The sequence below is a fragment of the Oncorhynchus tshawytscha genome, linkage group LG13 (genome assembly GCF_018296145.1).
Source record: "Oncorhynchus tshawytscha isolate Ot180627B linkage group LG13, Otsh_v2.0, whole genome shotgun sequence".
Classification (NCBI taxonomy): Eukaryota; Metazoa; Chordata; class Actinopteri; order Salmoniformes; family Salmonidae; genus Oncorhynchus; species Oncorhynchus tshawytscha.
This window is the reverse complement of record NC_056441.1, coordinates 41,536,675-41,559,456: the sequence shown is the minus strand read 5'-3', so window position 1 is coordinate 41,559,456 and position 22,782 is coordinate 41,536,675. Positions and strand designations below refer to the sequence as shown.

The 22,782-nt window shown below is 40.4% G+C and overlaps 2 protein-coding genes across 2 annotated transcripts in view; one reads left to right on the top strand and one right to left on the bottom strand.

Annotated features, from left to right (window-relative positions):
• The window catches only part of LOC112264978 (CUB domain-containing protein 1), a 28,157-nt gene extending 23,098 nt beyond the window's left edge, over nucleotides 1-5,059 (bottom strand). Inside the window, exons 1-2 of the mRNA XM_024441922.1 lie at nucleotides 5,042-5,059; nucleotides 4,849-4,923 (exon numbers count right to left, since the gene is read on the bottom strand). Coding sequence (XP_024297690.1) covers nucleotides 4,849-4,918 — 70 coding nt within the window. The 5' untranslated portion in view covers nucleotides 4,919-4,923; nucleotides 5,042-5,059. The remainder of the gene's footprint in view (nucleotides 1-4,848; nucleotides 4,924-5,041) is intronic.
• Nucleotides 5,060-11,503: 6,444 nt separating this feature from the next.
• Nucleotides 11,504-16,992, top strand: nrm (nurim). Its single transcript, XM_024441920.2, has 4 exons — nucleotides 11,504-11,850; nucleotides 13,634-13,827; nucleotides 13,958-14,134; nucleotides 14,460-16,992. Exons 1-4 carry the CDS (start codon nucleotides 11,700-11,702, stop codon nucleotides 14,763-14,765), a joined length of 828 nt encoding a protein of 275 aa, XP_024297688.1. The 5' UTR covers nucleotides 11,504-11,699; the 3' UTR covers nucleotides 14,766-16,992.
• Nucleotides 16,993-22,782: the final 5,790 nt, after the last annotated feature.

Below are 22,782 nucleotides of genomic sequence, written 5' to 3'. Positions count from 1 at the left end.
TGAGCCTCTTTACTGTGGTCGCCACCGTGCTCGATGCTAGGTACAAGGACCGCTACTTCGTTGCAGACAAACAGGGTTTACGTGAAATGTTACAGACACAGATGGACAAGATGGAAACAGACAGAGTGACAGTGCGCACCGAGGAAGAGGTCCTACGACAGAAGAGGCCACGGACAGACAGAGCTGAAACTTTACAGCTTGACATATATGATGAAATTCTGGTTGAGAATGAAACTACTGAACAACGAAACAGCATAGCAAGTAAGTGAAAGAAATAGGTTTTGATGATGTTTTACTGGTAATGGGGACACATGTAAATGCCAAGAAAATAACTTTTTGGTCAGTGTGTGGAATGCAGTCAACATTGCAATTGCACGCTCCCTCTAAACTTGAGACATCTGTGGCATCGTGTTCTGTGACAAAACAGCACATTTTAGAGTAACCTTTTATTGTCCTGTATAATGATCATGCTGTTTAATCAGCTTCTTGATATGCCACACCTGCCAGGTGGATGGATTAACTTGGCAAAGGAGAAATGCTCACTAACATGGATGTAAACAAATTTGTGGACAACATTTTCGAGTAATAAGCTTTTTGTGGATATGGACATTTCTGGGATCTTATATTTCAGCTCATAAAACATGGGACCAACACTTTATGTTGCATTTATATTTTTGTGCAGTGTAGTTTCGGTATAGTTTAGGTTCAGTTGAGAGGCAATTATCAGGGTCACTATCAGATGGGCACTGCACTCTCAACTGTCTGAAGAAGGAGCGGAGCAGGCCCTACTTTTTGGAGAACGAGGGGCAACGGGGGAAAAACCCTTTAAAAAAATGACACGCCCTCCTAAAACTCCAGTTCTGTTTGTGACATTAAGATTCTAACAACGGCAGTGTGTTATATAAACTTATTTAGGAAAAGTCAAGGACGGAGCGGGGCAAGACTTAAAAAATGTAGGCGTAATAAAAAATGTTTTTATCATGAACAGTCAGATGAGATGAGAAAAAAGGAACCCGCACGCACACTGCTCTTGATAGAATCACTGATCTCTAATAAGCTTTACATATTGTCCTCGCGGCCTTCGTCAGAGCTTTTGCAAGTTTTTTTAAATGAGCACCCTTATGTAGACCTAGCCACACCCATATCCGTTCCACGCATCGAATGGGGTCTTAATGATGAAATGCCTATGCATGTTATGTGGTAAAATTGAACATGAATTATGCCCCTATTTCAGATTACTCTGATGTTTTTATTACGCTGTACCCAATGATTTATGAAAACTTGCTTGGTAGGTCGATGTCCTCATTGTGGTTTTACAGACATGTTTAATACATTTTATGTACACACTTTATTCGAATAATTAGGAAATGCATATTGTATATTTGGTAGCACTTACTTGTTTTTCCTTTGCCTCCAAACCCTTTCGATTTGTGGGACGGATGTGGGTGGGGCTAGGTCTACATAAGGGTGCTAATTTAAAAAAAACACACAAAAGCTCTGACGAAGGCCGTGAGGCCGATTCACCATGTGGCAGTCTGACAGAAGACTCTGGGTTTGACGGATGCCAGGAGAATGCTACCTGCCCGGATGTATAGTGCCAACTGTAAAGTTTGGTGGAGGAGGAATAATGTCCTGGGGCTGTTTTTCGTGGTTCGGACTAGGCCCCTTAGTTCCAGTGAAGGGAAATGTTAATGCTACAGCATTCAATGATATTCAAGACGATTCTGTGCATCCAACTTTGTGGCAACAGTTTGGGGAAGGCCTTTCTTGTTTCAGCATGTCAATGCACCTGGGCACAAAGCGAGGTCCATACAAAAATGGTTTGTCGAGATCGGTGTGGAAGAACAGAGCCCTGACCTCAACCCCATCAAAGACCTTGGGGATGAATTGGAATGCCGACTGCACGCCAGGCCTAATCGCCCAACATCAGTGCCCGACCTCACTAATGCTCTAGTGGCTGAATGGAAGCAAGTTCCCACAGCAATGTTCCAACATCACGTGGAAAGCCTTCCCAGAAGAGTGGAGGTTGTTATAGCAGCAAAGGGGGGACCAACTCCATATTAATGCCCCTGATTTTGGAATAAGACGCTCGACAAGCAGTGTCCACATACTTTTTGCCATGTAGTGTACAGTGCATTCGTAAAGTATACTTTCCAAATGCACTGTATACAGTACCATTCAAAAGTTGACACACCTACTCATTCCAGGGCTTTTCTTTATTTTGACTATTTTCTACATTGTAGAATAATACGGAAGACATCAAAACTATGAAATAACACATATGAAATCAAGTAGAAACCCAAAAAGTTAACAAATATATATTTTATATTTGAGATTCTTCAAAGTAGCAACTCTTTGCCTTTTGATGACAGCTTTTTTTTCTCGTAGTTTCGTGAGGAATCACCCATATGTCCTGTGGAGGCTCAGCTCACAATGACCTCAGACTGTGAGAACATGAATGTAAATAAGAGGTGTGTCAGGAACAAGATAGTAAATAGTAGTAAACAGTAAATCCATGTTCTGTATCAAGTGAGATATGCCTCTTACATGTGTGTAGATCTTTGTTTCGATCTTTGTCATCTACTTCTACACGTGGCCGTGCCCACGTCACATATGGGGGCGGCAGGGTAGCCTAGTGGTTAGAGCGTTGGACTAGTAACCGGAAGGTTGCAATTATTCTAAAAGAAATTATTCTACATCCTTTTGTTTATATGGATGGCTCTAGAATATGTGGACAACTACAAATACCTAGGTGTCTGGTTAGACTGTAAACTCTCCTTCCAGACTCACATTAACCATCTCCAATCGGCTTCCTTTTCCACAACAAAGCCTCCTTGACATGCTGTCAAACATACACTCGTAAAACTGACCATCCTACCGATCCTTGACTTCGGCGATGTCATTTACAAAATAGCCTCCAACACTCTACTCAGCAAATTGGATGCAGTCTATCACAGTGACATCTGTTTTGTCACCAAAGCCCCATGTACTACCCACCACTGCGACCAGTATGCTCTCGTTGGCTGGCCCTCGTTACATATTTGTCACCAAACCCCACTGGCTCCAGGTCATCTATAAGTCTTTGCTAGGTAAAGCCCCGCCTTTTAAGCTCCCTAGTCACCATAGCAACACCCACCCGTAGCACGCACTCCAGCAGGTATATATCACTGGTCATCCCCAAAGCCAAGACTTTCTTTGGCCGCCTTTCCTTCCAGTTCTCTGCTGCCAATGACTGGAACGAATTGCAAAAATCACTGAAGCTGGAGACTCATATCTCCCTCACTAGCATTAAGCATCAGCTGTCAGAGAAGCTTACCGATCACTGTACCTGTACACACCCAACTACCTCATCCCCATATTGTTACTTATCTTCTTGCTCTTTTGCACCCCAGTAGCTCTACTTGCACATCATCATCTGCACATCTATCACTCCAGTGTTACTGATATATTGTAATTATTTTGCCTCTATGGCCTATTTATTGCCTTACCTCTCTAATCTTCTACATTTGCACACACTGTACATAGATTTTCTATTGTGTTATTGACTATATGTTTGTTTATGTGTAACTCTGTTGTTGTTTTTGTCGCACTGCTTTGCTTTATCTTGGCCAGGCCGCCGTTGTAAATGAGAACGTGTTCTCAACTGGCCTACCTGGTTAAATAAAGGTGAAATAAAGCAATACAATAAATACACACACACACACACAGACACACATACATATTTTACACATCTGGGAAATGCCATCGACTTCACGATTCGATATTATCATGATATTTAGGTGCCGATACAATATGTATAAACGATTCTCACGATTCTATATGTATTGTGATTCGATACTGTGATTTTATTGGGATTTCATGTTCCAATCATATTGCTCACCATATGTCTGCTGCAGAGGGACAAGAGAGCCATGAGAGGATGAGTTTTGATCAGTCATGGGTAGAAAAGTGCTGAAAACAAATTGGCTCCCTATTTAAAAAAGTAGATATAGAAGAAGCTATGAATGAAAAATACTGGAGTTTTGGTGCAGGTACAATCAACTATCGCAACAATTATATTGCGATAGTTAAAACAATACAAAACTATGTATCATCCAAAATAATATACCGATATGTAACTGTATCAATCCCCCCATCACTAATTTATAAGATTTCCAGAATTGAGAACAAAGAGAGTATCGCCAATCCCAGGCTAGTTCAAATCTATAATGCCGTTTTGTATAGGCGAACATGTAACGTCCATTAATGGACAGCACAAACCTTTGGTTATTCACATCACATTATCTGGTGTGGAAAACTGTAGCAAGGTATGCTGCTTGCATGTTATGCGTTAGGCCGCTCATTTCAGTGTCAACTCAATCAACATGATATATCTGACACAAATTGGAGAAAGGTGTCTGACTATTTTAGTACAAATTGTGCCTAAGTGCAGTTTAAATTCAACCTTGTGTGTTCTATTGAAATGAACTTCCGTATAAAGACGTCGTTTTCAGCTTTTCACTTCTCAGTCTGTCCTACCTGTCTAACGTTAAAATGTCATGTGGGCAAAATATCATACCCATTTGGAAACTATTTCCAATTGCAGTGGATCAAGAATATGCAGAACGCTGTTACAGATTAACGTTAAATGATTGTGAAACTATTTAATGTATTTTTTTTTAAATGCTCGCAAATATACAAAACTAAAGACTTGTAAACACTGAAGTAGAATACAATTCTTACGTTTATCGACAACATCATATTCTGCAACATTGAGAATATGTAAAGGCCACACTCAGTACATGATTTATAACTTATTGTTAACGTCTGCTTGCTTTGTTTGAAAGGTTGTTTTGAATGTTCTCTCACCTGACAGGTTGAGGCGTAACAAAATCACAATTCCCAGGAGCACTCCAGCGCAAATTGTAGTGAGCCGCATGTCCCCTGATAAAACGACAAAAAGATGTGCCTTAAATATTTCTGGATAAATGTTGTTACCAAAACCACGATATTTGCCTTTTTTAAATCCCAGGTTAAAATATTTTTAATGGCGGTGACCAACCAGTAGCTTCCTGATTTACATTACCTGTTTCACTCAGGGCGACGTGTAGGCTAACGTAAATTGGTCTGTCGAAACTTGACGGAAGAATTTAGCCGTTGACAGGCTGGTCTCTTGGACAAAACGTAACATAGTAAACGAAAATCAGGGCCACTCAAATTAGTATGTTATGTTTGCTATGGTTACATAAGACAGAAAGTTAATAAAGGCCATCATTTAAGGAAGGTGGTTGGTCATGTGTAACCCAAAAGTTGCTAGTTTGAAACTCAACACGGACAACATTAGCATTTTAGCTAATTAGCAACTTTGCAACTAACTTGTTACTTACTACATTTTAGCTACTTTGCAACTATTTAGCATGTTAGTGTAGCCGATGCGAAATGGCTAGCTAGTTAGAGGTGGTGCGCGCTGGTAGCGTTTCAATCGGTGACGTCACTCGCTCTGAGACCTTGAAGTAGTGATTCCCCTTGCTCTGCGGCTTTTGTGGAGCGATGGGTAACGATGCTCCGAGGGTGACTGTTGACGTGTGTACCTGGTTCATGCCCAGGTCGGGGCGAGGGGACGGACATAAAGTCTATACTGTTACATTGGTGCCGTGACCCGGATCACTGGTTGCTGCGGAAAAGGAGGAGGTCAAAAGATGGGTGAGTGTAGCCGATGCGAAATGGCTAGGTGGTGCGCGCTGGTAGTGTTTCAATTGGTGACGTCACTCGCTCTGAGACCTTGAAGTAGAGGTTCCCCTTGCTCTGCAAGGGCCGCGGCTTTTGTGGAACGATGGGTAACGATGCTTCGAGGGTGACTGTTGACGTGTGCAGAGCGTCCCTGGTTCACGCCCAGGTCGGGGCGAGGGGACGGATGTAAAGTCTAAACTGTTGCATTAGCTAACCCTTCCCTTTAACCTAACTCCTAACCTTAACCCATAGCCTAGCTAACATTATCCACCTAGCTAACTTTAGCATTAGCCACCTAGCTAACATTAGCCACAACAAATTGGAATTTGTAACGTATCATACGTACTGCAAATTCGTAACATTGTACAAATTACAGTTTGTAATGTATCATATGAATTGTAATGGTTAACATATCATACTAATTGTAATTCGTAACATATACGAAATGGATGATGGACATCCACAAATGAATACATACCACACCATGTTACATATCATATGATACAAATTTTAGTGTTCCCAGACTTTTGTCTACTATAGATGTGGTAAAGAGGTCAATGGAACTGGACCAAAACAATGGAACTGCCATGGAAATGCATGGAGGGAAGGGCGTGACGGAAAGATCCCGAGTCTCTCCCAGCAAGATTAGGCCACATTTAGGCTATTGTTTATATGTGTATTTCACACTATGTTGAGGTAGAAATCGGAGTATAATGCTTGTGTGGATGTCAACCACTGCCGGTCAGTGCCTTTTCAGATGAGGGAGTACAAAAACAAAATTCATCAGCATGGCCTTATTTCTATTGAAGCATATTGGATGTATCTTATTCATATACCATTCACCCAGTTCAATGTAACAATGATAGGTTTAGGCTACTACGTGATACTTAAATTTTCCCTATACCCATCATGAGGTTGCTACAACTTAGCCTATGAATGAAAGTTTACAACAAATGTGCACACAGGTTGAGAGACAAATTTGAGGTGACAGACAGTCACATTCAATACCGCCTTGCAAACTCCTGCCTGCATTTAGCTGATACAGGGTGTAATAATTTGTCCAACAGTTGTCCATCATTTGTCCAATGAAAGTTTCTATTGGACAAAATCAGGTATGTCTATGGAAGGGGGTTAGAACCATGAGCCTCGTAGGTTTTGTATTGAAGTCAATGTACCCAGAGGAGGACAGAAGCTAGCTGTTCTCCAGCTACACCATGGTGCTACCCTACAGAGTGCTGTTGAGGCTACTGCAGACCTTCTTTGAAAATAGTGTCTTTTAATAAATTATTTGATGACGTGATTATATTCAGTATAGTTTTATCAAAAAAGGATAACTTTTTTAATGTTTTACTATTTTTATTTGTATGAAATTCACTGAGAAAGATGGTGCTTCCCTTCCTCCTCTGAGGAACCTCCACTGATGTCAACCCCAACACATATTCATGTCATCGTTATCAATCAACTGCATTTCAGTTAGAAATGAATTTGACTACCACCACCGATTTCTGTATGCTAGCCATGCTAACCAGTTTATACGAACGGGAGTTAGTATTTAGAAAGTACTTCTTCTAAACCTGAAAAGGGACAACTTATTCAGTGAAAACAGCCAAATATATCCAAATCGTTAACCACATTGTGGGCCAGTTACAATACAAAAATCACGATAGATTTGACAAATATTTACTTTGTTTGATCAGATTTGTTGGAGGAGTGCTAATCTGGTCAATGGAACGTCTGTGTTCCATTGACTCCTTGCAGATGTTCCATTGACTCCTTTACCGCATCTATGTTACGTCTACCCCTGAGTCCAGGTTGCCGTTGAAGCCTTGACACCCTCCCTCTCTGTTTTGGCTTTATTGATGCCCTACAATGAATAACAATATTTCATTAATTGTTAGAAGACTACGTTTTATAAGTGTGCAGCATTCTTTGGGTCCCTCATTGTGTGTTGTGTTGATTATATTGCAGAGGGCAGGCCCAATTCTGAGGTTATGTATTATTTATTTTCTGTAACATCAATATTTTAGTACACTAGGAAAGGGAGATTTGTGTTTTCCAAAGACAATTAAGAAGGTGTAGTTTAGGCTATAGTTTTTTATTTGACAGAATGCTTATGACATATTTCAATATAGGCTACCCTGTGTTATTTGTTTATGAAAGACTTCATAAACAACCGTATCTGCCACAGTGTCATCATGTATCAGTTTTTTTTGTGTGGACCCATGCAGATGTCAACTTTTGGGCTTTTCTCTCACTGCAGTATTGAGACATCCTCCTGCCTCCACATGCCTAATGCCATATGGCTAGCATTCCTGAGATGGAGCCCGGGGCACAAGATAGGAACCCTAGGAAGACCACGTGAGGGCAGCAACACAGAACTAATGGTCACTGATTAAAGTAACTGCCCAGTGTTTCCAGATTTCTATTAAATATTACCTATAATTACTTTTTGGGTATGAGTTAACAAAATATTAACTTTTAAAAGTGAGATTTTTACTGGACAGTTACTTTTAAACTGACTTGCACAGTTAAATAATGGTTAAATCAACACGTGGGAGCTCAGGATGATAGACGAGATTCCCACTAGTAAACACCAGTTGGAGGGCCGTTCAAGTGGATTTTCCCCATGGTGCATGGTTCATTTCCACTTCCCACTAGGTTATGAACACTGCATCAAATTAAATCAAATGTTATTTGTCACATACACATGGTTAGCAGATGTTAATGCGAGTGTTGCGAAATGCTTGTGCTTCTAGTTCCGACAATGCAGTAATAACCAACAAGTAATCTAGCAAACAATTCCAAAACTACTACCTTATACACATAAGTGTAAAGGGATAAAGAATATGTACATAAAGATATATGAATGAGTGATGGTACAGAGCGGCATAGGCAAGATGCAGTAGATGGTATCGAGTACAGTATATACATATGAGATGAGTATGTAAACAAAGTGGCATAGTTTAAAGTGGCTAGTGATACATGTATTACATAAAGATGCAGTAGATGATATAGAGTACAGTATATATGTATACATATGAGATAAATAATGTAGGGTATGTAAACATTATATTAAGTAGCATTGTTTAAAGTGGCTAGTGATATATTTTCCATCAATTTCCATCAATTCCCATTATTAAAGTGGCTGGAGTTGAGTCAGTGTGATGGCAGCAGCCACTCAATGTTAGTGGTGGCTGTTTAACAGTCTGATGGCCTTGAGATAGAAGCTGTTTTTCAGTCTCTCGGTCCCAGCTTTGATGCACCTGTACTGACCTCGCCTTCTGGACGATAGCGGGGTGAACAGGCAGTGGCTCGGGTGGTTGTTGTCCTTGATGATCTTTATGGCCTTCCTGTGACATCGGGTGGTGTAGGTGTCCTGGAGGGCAGGTAGTTTGCCCCCGGTGATGCGTTGTGCAGACCTCACTACCCTCTGGAGAGCCTTACGGTTGTGGGCGGAGCAGTTGCCGTACCAGGTGATACAGCCCGACAGGATGCTCTCGATTGTGCATCTGTAGAAGTTTGTGAGTGCTTTTGGTAACAAGCCGAATTTCTTCAGCCTCCTGAGGTTGAAGAGGCGCTGCTGCGCCTTCTTCACGATACTGTCTGTGTGGGTGGACCAATTCAGTTTGTCTGTGATATGTACGCCGAGGAACTTAAAACTTACTACCCTCTCCACTACTGTTCCATCGATGTGGATAGGGGGGTGTTCCCTCTGCTGTTTCCTGAAGTCCACAATCATCTCCTTAGTTTTGTTGACGTTGAGTGTGAGGTTATTTTCCTGACACCACACTCAGAGGGCCCTCACCTCCTCCCTGTAGGCCGTCTCGTCGTTGTTGGTAATCAAGCTTACCACTGTTGTGTCGTCCGCAAACTTGAGTTGGAGGCGTGCATGGCCACGCAGTCGTGGGTGAACAGGGAGTACAGGAGGGGGCTCAGAACGCACCCTTGTGGGGCCCCAGTGTTGAGGATCAGCGGGGTGGAGATGTTGTTACCTACCCTCACCACCTAAAATTAGAAGCTCACATAGAGAGGCTTCTGGAAGTGGAGATGGACTCCCAGACCAGTACTGACATCTACTTTGGTAAGGTAGATATCAAAACCACAGCTTTGGTCGAACGCTAGGTTCTCTTCTATACTGTAGCAAGATAGCAGCATACCTGTTTTATGTTGGGGTACTCTACTCTGGTATTTAACAGATCTAAATAGCTCTACAGTGTGTGATTGTGTGCTAGGCTGCTTGCATTTGTGATTGGGGAAAGGATCAGATGTCAGAGTATTTCAGTTGACTGTGCAGCTCTTGCTGGATGATCGAGGGATACTGAAAGAAACATAGTTACAGTGTGTAGTTTGTGTGTATTGTGTGTGTGTGGTCTGACAATTTCAGGGAGCTGTGTAAGATGCAGCGAAGCAGTATACGGTATTGGCCGGGCTTGCCAGGCAATGGGAAAGCTATACCATGACACCTGTTTCACCTGCAGTGCTTGCAGTACATGTCATGCATCTATTCTACACACAAACATGCACACAAAAAAACAAATGTAATTTCATTAACAGCCACTCTCTCACTATCCCTCATTTGAACTCTCTTTCATGTTTAGGTCAAACGCTAAAAGGCAGGCCATTTTACTACATGTCAAAAATAATATTTTGTGAAGATGACTTCCTGGTAAGCATCTCAATGTCTTTAAATCAGATATCAGTTAAGGGTGTGGTTCTGCTTCTTAATTTTTATGCAAAGGACATTCAGTATATTCAAACGTATTCAATTAGTTAATCAAGTACTGTCTCTTGTTATGAGAATTTGATTAAATATACGCTATTTTTCAATTACTTTGAAAGTACTCCAGAATTCTGTAATGCCTGTGGATATTTAATAAAATAAAGGGTTTACTGTGTCAGAGACTACCACAGGTGAGTTTGATTGCATTACTACTCCAACACAATGAGCAAGACCATCACACACCCTTAAATCAACATCAACACCCTGTTACAGACACACCTTTATACAGCATAGCAATAATGATTAAACTATTACCACAATTGAGTCAATCACATTTCTCTATTTAATTTACATCTTGTCATTTTATTCTCAGACTTGTGGCACCTTGCTGTGCAACTTGTGGCCAGACAATTCTGCCATCTGAGGTTAGCTATGATATCTGGCTTTTGAATGTTTGAGCAGGTTCTAACTAAAAGCATGGCATAATATCCTGGGTGCCAGTTGTTTCTGAGCAGATCCAAACAGACTGAGACACAGGCTATGATATAAGGCTATTTTGCTAAATGGTGCATGTGTTAATAATGAGTTGTCTGTCCAGAGAAGGATCTGGACCTCTGTCTGTATATCTGTCTTCCCTTAGGGCTCAAGAGAGTCCATTCAGGTAGTGGCCTTGGACAGACGTTGCATGTGGAGTGCTAATCACTGTGATGTTGATTTGAGGTTTGATTGGGAGATTAACCTACACATGATAATCAGAGCGGTGTACCACGAGATGCTGAGCTGGGCTTCCTTTTATATACATTTGATATTGTGATGTGCAAAATCAATCATGTGTTGATTTTTCTGTCCAATTTGTGAGGCTTTAATGTGTATAATAATATATATAAAAAAAACTCAAAGTAAGAAGGTGTCTCATTTATTGGACATTTTAGGTACTATATCAGCATTGAGTAAGTCAAATTAAAGTTCTTTACATCCTCGTGGGATTCCGAACCCAGGTCTCTACTCTTCAAGTCTCACTCAGGTTAACAGCGACATCAAGCGTTAATATTTGTCCCCACCGCTCACCTCCCGGAAGAAACTACCGACAGTAGTGAACGTTTTTGCTAAAGCAGCAGGGTCCGTGCTATCTGGGATCCTTGGGACGGACAGGTAAACGCTATGGTTACGGTTAAACTATGTCCCAAGGATCCCGCACAGCACTGATCAGAGAGGAAGAGGCGACGCCTCTCGTTCTTTCTGCCTAAATCAGGAAAAAGTCCATATTGAAATGGCGTCAGTCACTGCTCGTGGTATGACCCTTTGCATCTTGGCGCTGTTAAACTTTGTCTTCGTTTTTATAACCGGTGCAGACTTTGTTCGTTTCATCTCATTTCGAGCGATATATCATAACATCACTGGAGAGTCGCCACTGTGTCAAGGTATGTTTCCTGGCTCTTTGGCAAAGGGTTGTGTGTTCATCAGGAAAAGTAGCACATTCTAGTCTCAAACTATACAAACGGTTCACAGCTGTTGCAACTTCCGGATGTATTGTTTCAGTAGGAAGTTAGAATGTTTTTATTTGAATGGTTCATTCATCTCAATAAATAGTGTAACGAACCTGGTTTTAAGCGCAACGAGCATGCTTTTGCGGCACAGTCGATAGCGCGCCGGACCTCGGGCTAGAAGGTCGAGGGTTCGAGACCTGCTTCCTGCCTGCTTCATGACAATACTTTTGGACCTGGAACCGAGACCGTAGAAAAAAGTACTGCAGTCGAAATCGAACGCTGTGATGTAACGTTAATGTGCCTGTGCAAAACAATGTTAGCTGAACATGGCCCGGTTTTCCAAAAGCATCTTAACTTAAGGATCGGACCTTTTTTTTGTCTTAAATTTTCACCTAAAATGACATACCCAAATCTAACTGGCTGTAGTTCAGGACCTGAAGCAAGGATATGCATATTCTTGATCCCATTTGAAAGGAAACACTTAGAAGTTTTTAGAAATGTTAAATGAATGTAGGATAATATAAAACATTTAGATCTGGTAAAAGATAATGCAAACAATATAACATGCTGATAATATAATATTGGAGTCTAGGCACAATTTAGATTTTGGCCACTAGATGGGAGCAGTGTGTGTGCAAAGTTTCATATTGATCCAGTGAAGCATTGCAATACTGCACAATATTTTCTATGAAGTCTGCCCAAATGTGCCGAATTGGTCAATTGATACATTTTCAAGTACATAACTATAGAGAACATACATTTTGTATTACCATATAATTTTTGTAAGTTTACACACTACCAGGTATGTCATACATGGTGGATCATTAGCTCATACACTAACTTTCACACATCTAGATGGCTGGGTGGGGTGGGTGTGGAGCAAGAGACAACAGGGGTTCAAACTGCAGAACCCAGTTCCTACATTTGACTATAACAATAGATTTTATCAAACAAAATGATGCTACATTTTATCCCTGGGACCCTCGGGATGACAAATCAGAGCAAGATTACTGAATGTAAGTACATAATTTACATTCGGAGGTGAGTGTATCAAACCAGTTGCCGTGATAAACGTTTTTTTTTGTTTCTGTGAACTCTCCTCAAACAATAGCATGGTATTTTTTCACTGTAATAGATACTTTGATCGTAGTTTAATTGGATAGTGCAGTTAGCTTAAATTCTTGTTAATCTTTCTGCCCATATAAGATATGTCTATGTCCTGGGAAGTTTGCTCTTACTTACAACGTCACTTTAGTCAAATTAGCGCACGTTAGCAAAAAGCGTCCCGGTATCTCAATAAATAAATGGGGCGGCAGGGTAGCCTAGTGGTTAGAGTGTTGGACTAGTAACCGAAAGGTGACAAGGTACAAATCTGTCCTTCTGCCCATGAACAAGGCAGTTAACCCACTGTTCCCAGGCCGTCATTGAAAATAAGAATTTGTTCTTAACTGACTTGCCTAGTTAAATAAAGGTGAAATAAAAATATAAGGACACCGATCTCTTAGAGGTTAAGGCTATGTTCATCGTTAGAACCAATGCTTTTGGTAAACCGGGCCAAGACTGGTACCCTCTGACTAACAAGATCACTTCAACAATGGGAATTCATCATTATACTTTGCTCCAAGACTTTGTTGTTGTCTTGTACTGATAATCACCAACACCTACCACACCATATACTTATCGTATCCCTCTGTCATTATTTCTATACTTTATATAGACTCTGTACCATGGTCTGTAGCTTTGCGGGACAGCTCTGTTCTCAAGTCTGTGGTTGTGGATCTGGGGCTTCTGGCTCTTTTTATTGTCCAGCACAGCCTATTGGCCTGGGCTCCAGTCAAGCAGGCCTGTCAGTCTGTCCTGGGGGTACTGAACCGGGCCATGTACTGCTCCACCACTGCTCTGGCTCTCCAGGTAACACACACACACACACACACACACACACCTTTAATTTATAAAATCTTATGGTCTTAAAAAAATGAGACAATTCAACATTTAAATACCCCTTTTGCTGTCCTACTTCACTGTCTTGTCCCTGTTCTAGATATTGATGCATTACTGGCAGCCTGTGACGGAGGCTCCCTGTCTGTGGTCAGTACGTAATGCCCCATGGAATACCTGGTTCCCCCTGCTCTGTTTCACCCTGCACTTCCTCTGCTGGTCCATCATCTGCAGTATACTGCTGATCTTTGACTATCCTGAACTACTGGGCATCAAGCAGGTGAAGTAAACCCATGCAGCTGTAACAGAGTAAGATTGCAGTCACGTGATTGCGATCAGAGGACCACTAGTTTGAGGCCAGTAAGGGGACAGGGACAGTGGAGGAAGTGATACTGTTCACTTTCACACTGGTTACACCAAAGCATTTTCATGCATCACATTTGATCATTGATCATTGATGTGATGCCAAAGCTGTAATTAGTCAGCAATAGAATGATTAAGAATATCTTTCTGATGAAATGTAAATAACTGGTATAATATCTGCAATAAGTAATTTATCCCTTTCTCCCGGTCTCCCTCCATCCTCCCTCTTCCATCCCTCTCAGGTTTATTATGAGTGCCTTGGTTTGGGAGATCCTCTGGCTCTCAAGTCCCCCCGGGCTCAGCGTCTCTTCGCCCACCTGCGTCACCCTGTGTGTGTGGAGCTGGCTGTGGTGCTGTGGCTCCTCCCTGCCCTGCCCCTGGACAGGCTGCTGCTGGCGGGGAGTCTGTCGGCCTACCTGGCCCTGGCTCACTCCCTGGATACACAGGACTGTGCCTACCTCAGTGTCCAGCTGCATAGCAAACTGCGGCTCTTCTCTTTGCCACAGGATGGCACTGCTCAGAACAATGACAACCACAAGCAAGAGTGAATTGAAGTCATGGGTGTTGTAAGCTAGGTTTCCATCCAATTGCCAAAACATAAGAATATTCTAATATGCAGATTTTCCCGCCAAAGATGTTTCCGTCAAATTGACTTGATGGGGATTAAATTACTTTTGCGGTTAAATTCCGATGTACAGAATATTTGTAATTTAAAAAAAGGAAGTTAAATGGGTTTCCATCGCATTTTAAACTCTACTGATGGTATTCTCACACACAAAATTGCGTTATATGGCGTGGACTTTACTCGCATGAAAAGGTTGGATGGAAACTTGGTTACTATTGAGAGCAATAGTAATGGCATCTTTTTGATATCACTAACTCCGCCATAGCTCGTTGGTCAAAGCCTATGGGGAAATTAATGTTTTTTTTGTCTCAACTCCGAAAATAAGGTCTGTGGTAAACACAGGTTTAGGAGTTCTTATAGGTTTTGTTCTATTAGATCAGCTGATGTTAATTTGAAGCATTAATGTAATCAAAACAAGCGCATAAATTCCAATTTCCACTCAAAATTTTCCGAATTGAAAAGCATTGGAAGAGAATTGGCGTAAGGATTTCATTGTACTTTTTGAGTTGACTGGAATTGAAATGGAATTGACCCCAACTCTGGTTATCTCATAGAACAAAATGTGTAAGATCTTCTAAGCCTCAGACTTTATTTCTGGTGTTTATCCCAAAACCCCATTCTTTCCCCATTAATTTCCCTTATAGGAATGGCTGAATGAACTAAAGGTAACTCATTTCTGTTTTTTGGGGACTACAAGCTGGTGAGCTTTATTACTACACAATACATGAATGGGATCAGATGGGATGTTTGTGTGGCTGCACACAGCAATTGACAAAAGTACACATTGCAGTTGTTTGTTACCTTCACTTGGTAGGGGTAACACTGTTGATTTTAGAAAATGACAAGATTCAGAACATCTGTAAATACACCACCAAGCATTTAGGCATAGCTTTTAACATCAATGTATTTGTAAGTAATTACTCAGAATATATATATATATATATTATATATATATTTTTTTTATCTAAAAGAGTATATTTTTATATAGCCTATGAACATAACATTACATTTTACATTCCACCACCAAGTGCTAACTCATAGCCCTTCTAGTAATTTAATAGGATCTCTATGTCATAAACTGTCAAGCTTCCAGAAATGGCAGCCATATTGGTCGGAGAAATCCAACCCAGTCTAACTGGAATGAATGGCAGTAGAGGTACAATCCTAAAAGTAAGGCATATGACATAAGAAATTGTGTGATAGAATTATTGTCAACCTAAAATATTGTCATAATTATAAATTCTGTTTATACAGGTTTCCTACACATTTTCTGTATAAATAGCCTCTAAAATATATGTAAACAGACCATAAATGCCTCCTTGGGAAGCTGTGAGTTATATTATATGATACAATATCAGTAGGCTATTTGTTGCATTTACAACTTGTCTTAGTCCTATCATCAACTGATTTCAGCCAGTGAATGGCTGTGGGATGTTGGCATATTGGCAGTTAATTTGAGGGGGAAATCATTCTGCTAAAACTGGCTGGCTAGCTAGCTAACAAACACAGTGCAGATCAATTCTTCAAATTATTTTATGTTTTTACACTGTCTTATCACTTCACTGGCAAACCATGGTTGACCAACTTCCTGACAAAAATGGCTGACCTATATCCCATCATAAGGTTCATGGCCATTCTAGTATTCTAATTATATGTGCCAACTGCTGTTCCACACTGTATTATTTTCGAAATTGGATTATGTCAGTGCTACATTTTGCTGTTGTCTTTCATTTTGTTGTATTTGTCCTGTTCCTTTCCTATTTCCCCACACACATTCTGTCACATTTTGAGGGTGTCTTTGTCTTATCCTTTTCTCTCCATCATCATTGTTTTTATATCCTTTGTGTTGCAGTAAATCAATGTATAATTACTTGAATAGCTGCATTCCTTCTAATTCCAACTGTGAGCATGGATTATAGGAGAGGCTAAGGTATTCATTGTGTAATTATTTTATATAGGTCTAATTACAGTATTTTTAACTACATTAATTATTTTAATAAGATAATATATAGGTGAAACTACCTTAGAGCAAACTGTTCATGTGATGCCATATTTTCATCAGTTTTGTACCAACACAAGTTCTTTGTTACACTGGAACAAATTATAAGCAACTAAAACAAAATGTCTCAATAAATACAAGTCATAATGCATTTTTTTTCTATTGTCATTTTTTCTCATTACTTTTTAGAGTTAATTTAAGTTTGATTTAGGCTCTTACCGTTGATGTTGGCCAGGACTATTCAACTCTTACCCTACGAAGTTCAGAGCCTGCTGGTTGTCTGTTCTACCTGATAGTGAATTACACCCATCTGGTGTCCCAGGTCTCAATCAGTCCCTGATTAGAGGGGAACAATTTTAAAAAGCAGTGGAACTGACTTCAAGGTTAAGAGTTGAGTTTGCGAGATGTAGGCTTCTCTCATGCATGATTCCTCCACTGTCTAAACTGGGAAAGTTTTTTTTTTTAAATCCAAGAGAAAATACTATCAGATTTTGGAACCTAATCGTATAGGATTTTATCCAATACAAGAATTCAGTGGACACGGTTCTATTGGACTGTTATTCCCAGATTCCGTGTGGTTAGTTTTAACAGGACGTGTAATCCGACTCTCCCATCTCATTCTACTGATTTCAACCAGCTACATTTTGGAGTGATGCATTTTGATTTGGTGGTCACCGAAACGGAAAGAAAAATGCAACACTTACAGTACCGGTCAAAAGTTTGGACACCTACTTATTCAAGGGTTTTTTATTTATTTTACTCTTTTCTACATTGAAGAATAATAATAGTGAAGACATCAAATCTATGAAACAACACTGTCTTGACTTGACTATCATTAATCTGGTGACTTATTTATTTGATCAACTATGTTTAATTGTTACTCAATTAAATGAATCATATAACAATTAACTCATTAGGAATTTGGGGCACCACAGGAAAATGTTGTTTAATGAGTTACTATCTCCCGACTTAAACTCTAAAGATATATAGATATCTCTTACATCAGTAACAGTCACTTATTAAATCATTACTTCATATCAGTCTCATTCTGAACATCACATACTCCTTGATATCTGCAAGAACCCTAACCTTATTGATGAATCAGCAATACACCAATTGGCTTAATTATTTATATACTAACTACCTAAATAATAACACAGAATACACACACACAAACACTTACATGCGATAAAAGTCCCTAGTGGACTGACGAGATATGATGGCTTGTTACAAAAGGGAGGGGTCAATAGAACCTTTGAGGAGGGGGGTACTGTCACGCCCTGACCATAGAAAGCCCTTGGGGTTCTCTATGGTGCAATAGGTCAGAGCGTGACTAGGGGGTGTTCTAGTCTTGAATTTCTATAATGGTGTGAGTATGGTTCCTAATTGGAGGCAGCTGATGATCGCTGCCTCTAATTGGGGATCATACTTAGTGTGGTCCTTTTCCCACCTGCATTTGTGGGGTTTTGTTTTGGTTTAGTGCTATGTGCACTACGAACTGCACTTTCGTTTATTATTTGTTGTTTTTTGAAGGTTCACTTTAATAAATATGTGGAACTCTACTCACGCTGCGCCTTGGTCTGCTCATTATGTATACGACGAAAGTGACACAGTTGTGTTGTGACAATGAAGGGGTGGTATACAGAAGATAGCCCTATTTGGTAAAAGACCAAGTCCATGGTATGGCCAGAACAGCTCAAATAAGCAAAGAGAAACGATAGTCCATCATTACTTTAAGACATGAAGGTCAGTCAATCTGGAAAATTTCAAGAACTTTGAAAGTTTCTTAAAGTGCAGTCGCAAAAACCATCAAGCGCTATGATGAAACTGGTCATGAGGACCGCCACAGGAAAGGAAGACCCAGAGTTACCTCTGCTGCAGAGGATAAGTTCATTAGAGTTAACTGCACCTCAGATTGCAGCTCAAATAAATGCTTCACAGAGTTCAAGTAACAGACACATCTCAACATCAACTGTTCAAAGGAGACTGCGTGAATCAGGCCTTCATGGTCGAATTTGCTACAAAGAAACCACAACTAAAGGACACCAATAATAAGAGATTTTTGGTATCAACCGCCATGTCTTTGTGAGACGCAGAGTAGATGAATGGATGATATCTGCATGTGTGGTTCCCACCGTGAAGCATGGAGGAGGAGGTGTGATGGTGTGGGGGTGATTTGATGGTGACACTGTCAGTGATTTACAGTGCCTTGCGAAAGTATTCGGCCCCCTTGAACTTTGCGACCTTTTGCCACATTTCAGGCTTCAAACATAAAGATATAAAACTGTATTTTTTTGTGAAGAATCAACAACCAGTGGGACACAATCATGAAGTGGAATGACATTTATTGGATATTTCAAACTTTTTTAACAAATCAAAAACTGAAAAATTGGGCGTGCAAAATTATTCAGCCCCCTTAAGTTAATACTTTGTAGCGCCACCTTTTGCTGCGATTACAGCTGTAAGTCGCCTCTATCAGTTTTGCACATCGAGAGACTGAAGTTTTTCCCATTCCTCCTTGCAAAACAGCTCGAGCTCAGTGAGGTTGGATGGAGAGCATTTGTGAACAGCAGTTTTCAGTTCTTTCCACAGATTCTCGATTGGATTCAGGTCTGGACTTTGACTTGGCCATTCTAACACCTGGATATGTTTATTTTTGAACCATTCCATTGTAGATTTTGCTTTATGTTTTGGATCATTGTCTTGTTGGAAGACAAATCTCCGTCCCAGTCTCAGGTCTTTTGCAGACTCCATCAGGTTTTCTTCCAGAATGGTCCTGTATTTGGCTCCATCCATCTTCCCATCAATTTTAACCATCTTCCCTGTCCCTGCTGAAGAAAAGCAGGCCCAAACCATGATGCTGCCACCACCATGTTTGACAGTGGGGATGGTGTGGTCAGGTGATGAGCTGTGTTGCTTTTACGCCAAACATAACGTTTTGCATTGTTGCCAAAAAGTTCAATTTTGGTTTCATCTGACCAGAGCACCTTCTTCCACATGTTTGGTGTGTCTCCCAGGTGGCTTGTGGCAAACTTTAAATGACACTTTTTATGGATATCTTTAAGAAATGGCTTTCTTCTTGCCACTCTTCCATAAAGGCCAGATTTGTGCAATATACGACTGATTGTTGTCCTATGGACAGAGTCTCCCACCTCAGCTGTCGATCTCTGCAGTTCATCCAGAGTGATCATGGGCCTCTTGGCTGCATCTCTGATCAGTCTTCTCCTTGTATGAGCTGAAAGTTTAGAGGGACGGCCAGGTCTTGGTAGATTTGCAGTGGTCTGATACTCCTTCCATTTCAATATTATCGCTTGCACAGTGCTCCTTGGGATGTTTAAAGCTTGGGAAATCTTTTTGTATCCAAATCCGTCTTTAAACTTCTTCACAACAGTATCTCGAACCTGCCTGGTGTGTTCCTTGTTCTTCATGATGCTCTCTGCGCTTTTAACGGACCTCTGAGACTATCATAGTGCAGGTGCATTTATACGGAGACTTGATTACACACAGGTGGATTGTATTTATCATCATTAGTCATTTAGGTCAACATTGGATCATTCAGAGATCCTCACTGAACTTCTGGAGAGAGTTTGCTGCACTGAAAGTAAAGGGGCTGAATAATTTTGCACGCCCAATTTTTCAGTTTTTGATTTGTTAAAAAAGTTTGAAATATCCAATAAATGTCGTTCCACTTCATGATTGTGTCCCACTTGTTGTTGATTCTTCACAAAAAATACAGTTTTATATCTTTATGTTTGAAGCCTGAAATGTGGCAAAAGGTCGCAAAGTTCAAGGGGGCCAAATACTTTCGCAAGGCACTGTATTTAGAATTCAAAGCACACTTAACCAGCATGGCTACCACAGCATTCTGCAGCGATACGCCATCCCATCTGGTTTGAGCTTAGTTGGACAATAATTTGTTTTTCAACAGGACAATGACCCAAAACACACCTCCAGGCTGTGTAAGGGCTATTTGACCAAGGAGAGTGATGGAGTGCTGCATCAGATGACCTGGCCTCCACAATCACCCGACCTCCTCAATTGAGATGGTTGAGTGAAAGAATAGCAGCCAACAAGTGTTCAGCATATATGGGAACTCCTTCAAGACTGTTGAAAAAGCATTCCTCGTGAATCTGGTTGAGAGAATGCCAAGAGTGTGTAAAGCTGTCGTCAAGGCAAAGGGTGGCTACTTTGGAGAATCTCAAATAGAAAATATATTTGGATTTGTTTAACACTTTTCTTGGTTTCTACATGATTCCATATGTGTTATTTCATAGATTTGATGTCTTCACTGTTATTCTTCAATGTAGAAAATAGACAAATAAATAAAAACCCTTGAATAAGTAGGTGTGTCCAAACTTTTGACTGGTACTGTAAGTGTTGCATTTTTCATTCCGTTTTGGCGACCACCAAATCAAAATGCATCACTCCAAAATGTAGCTGGTTGTCTTCAGCAGGTTGTCCTCTAACACGTGATGCAAATCATATTTCCAGTTTCCATGTGGGTTTTGAGTTGTGTTAGTTTCAACAGCCTGATCAATATGAGTGATTCAATGCCACTTGTCAACAGGGTTTTGGTGCATATGCAGGTGCTCGTTTAAAAAATGACTCAATTGTGGCACATGTACAGTATGTGTAAGTAGTACATTTTATGTTTATGATTTCAATATTTCATAAACTGTGTTGATTTAGACACTTCAAAATGGTGTTTTGATATTGGGCTATTTATCAAAGGTTATTGTAAACAGGAAGCAGCAGCAGCATCATTTTCAACTTATGTTTTAGAAATGTTATTGGAACTTTCAACATTAATTTCCAATAGTATTCTACTTATTAGGTAAAAACTGCTGAATGAGTCCAAAAACTTGATGTGATGTGACTTATTTTGATGACCTGAAATCATGAAAATGGGGTTGACTTGCCTGTAATAAGACACATATTGTATATTTATCAATAACAAACAAGAAAAATTATAACTGCTATAAAACATATAACTGCTATAACAATACAGTGACTCAAAAACAACAAACAAATGTTTGTTAGCTAGTCAGCTGACCAGCAAAATATGGCTAACAGTCGTTTTTTAGCTAGCATAAAAAAGCATAATATGATGTACAATGACGAAAATATGACAAAAACATTGACAACTTTGTCAGGAACATAAGGAAACAAATACTGTACTCACGGTTCTTGCATTTATGCACAGCACAGTGAAGGATAAATAGAACGATAATGTTAGAAAACCCAAGGTTCTCTGCACAGCCACAGCTGGCAAGCTGAATTTGGGAGTTAGGCTAACACTTACGAGCTCGTGCTTGCTGTGACATCATCAGTCACTTTTAAAGGTACCTGGCATAGGCCCATCCACTTGGGAGCCAGGCCGGCCCACTGGGGAGCCAGGCCCAGCCAATCAGAATGTGTTTTCAACACAAAAGGGCTTAATTACAGACAAAAATTCTCCTCCATATCCCCGCAGTTGAAGAAGCCGGATGTGGAGGTCTTGGGCTGGCATGGTTACATGTGGTCTGCGGTTGTGAGGCAGGTTGGACATACTGCCAAATTCTCTAAAATAACGTTGGATGCGGCTTATGGTAGAGAAATTAACATTTCATTATCTGGCAAAAGCTCTGGTGGACATTCCTGCAGTCAGAATGCCAATTGCACGCTCCCTCAAAACTTGAGACATCTGTGGCAGTTTATAGTGGCCTTTTATTTTCCCCAGCACAAGGTGTGCAATGATCATGCTGTTTAATCAGCTTCTTGATATTGCACACCTGTCAGGTGGATTATTTTGACAAAGGATAAAATGCTCACTAACATGGATGTAAACACATTTGTGCACAAAATTTGAAAGAAATAAGCTTTTGTGCATATGGAAGATTTCTGGGATATTTTACTTCAGGCCATGAAACATGGGACCAGTACTTTTACTGTGGCATTTATA

Excerpts from the sequence above, each read along its gene's own strand:
- nrm (XM_024441920.2), top strand. The coding sequence starts at position 11,700 with ATGGCGTCAGTCACTGCTCGTGGTATGACCCTTTGCATCTTGGCGCTG. Across the intron at positions 13,828-13,957 it reads CCACTGCTCTGGCTCTCCAG|ATATTGATGCATTACTGGCA; the intron begins GTAACACACACA and ends TCCCTGTTCTAG. Across the intron at positions 14,135-14,459 it reads AACTACTGGGCATCAAGCAG|GTTTATTATGAGTGCCTTGG; the intron begins GTGAAGTAAACC and ends CATCCCTCTCAG.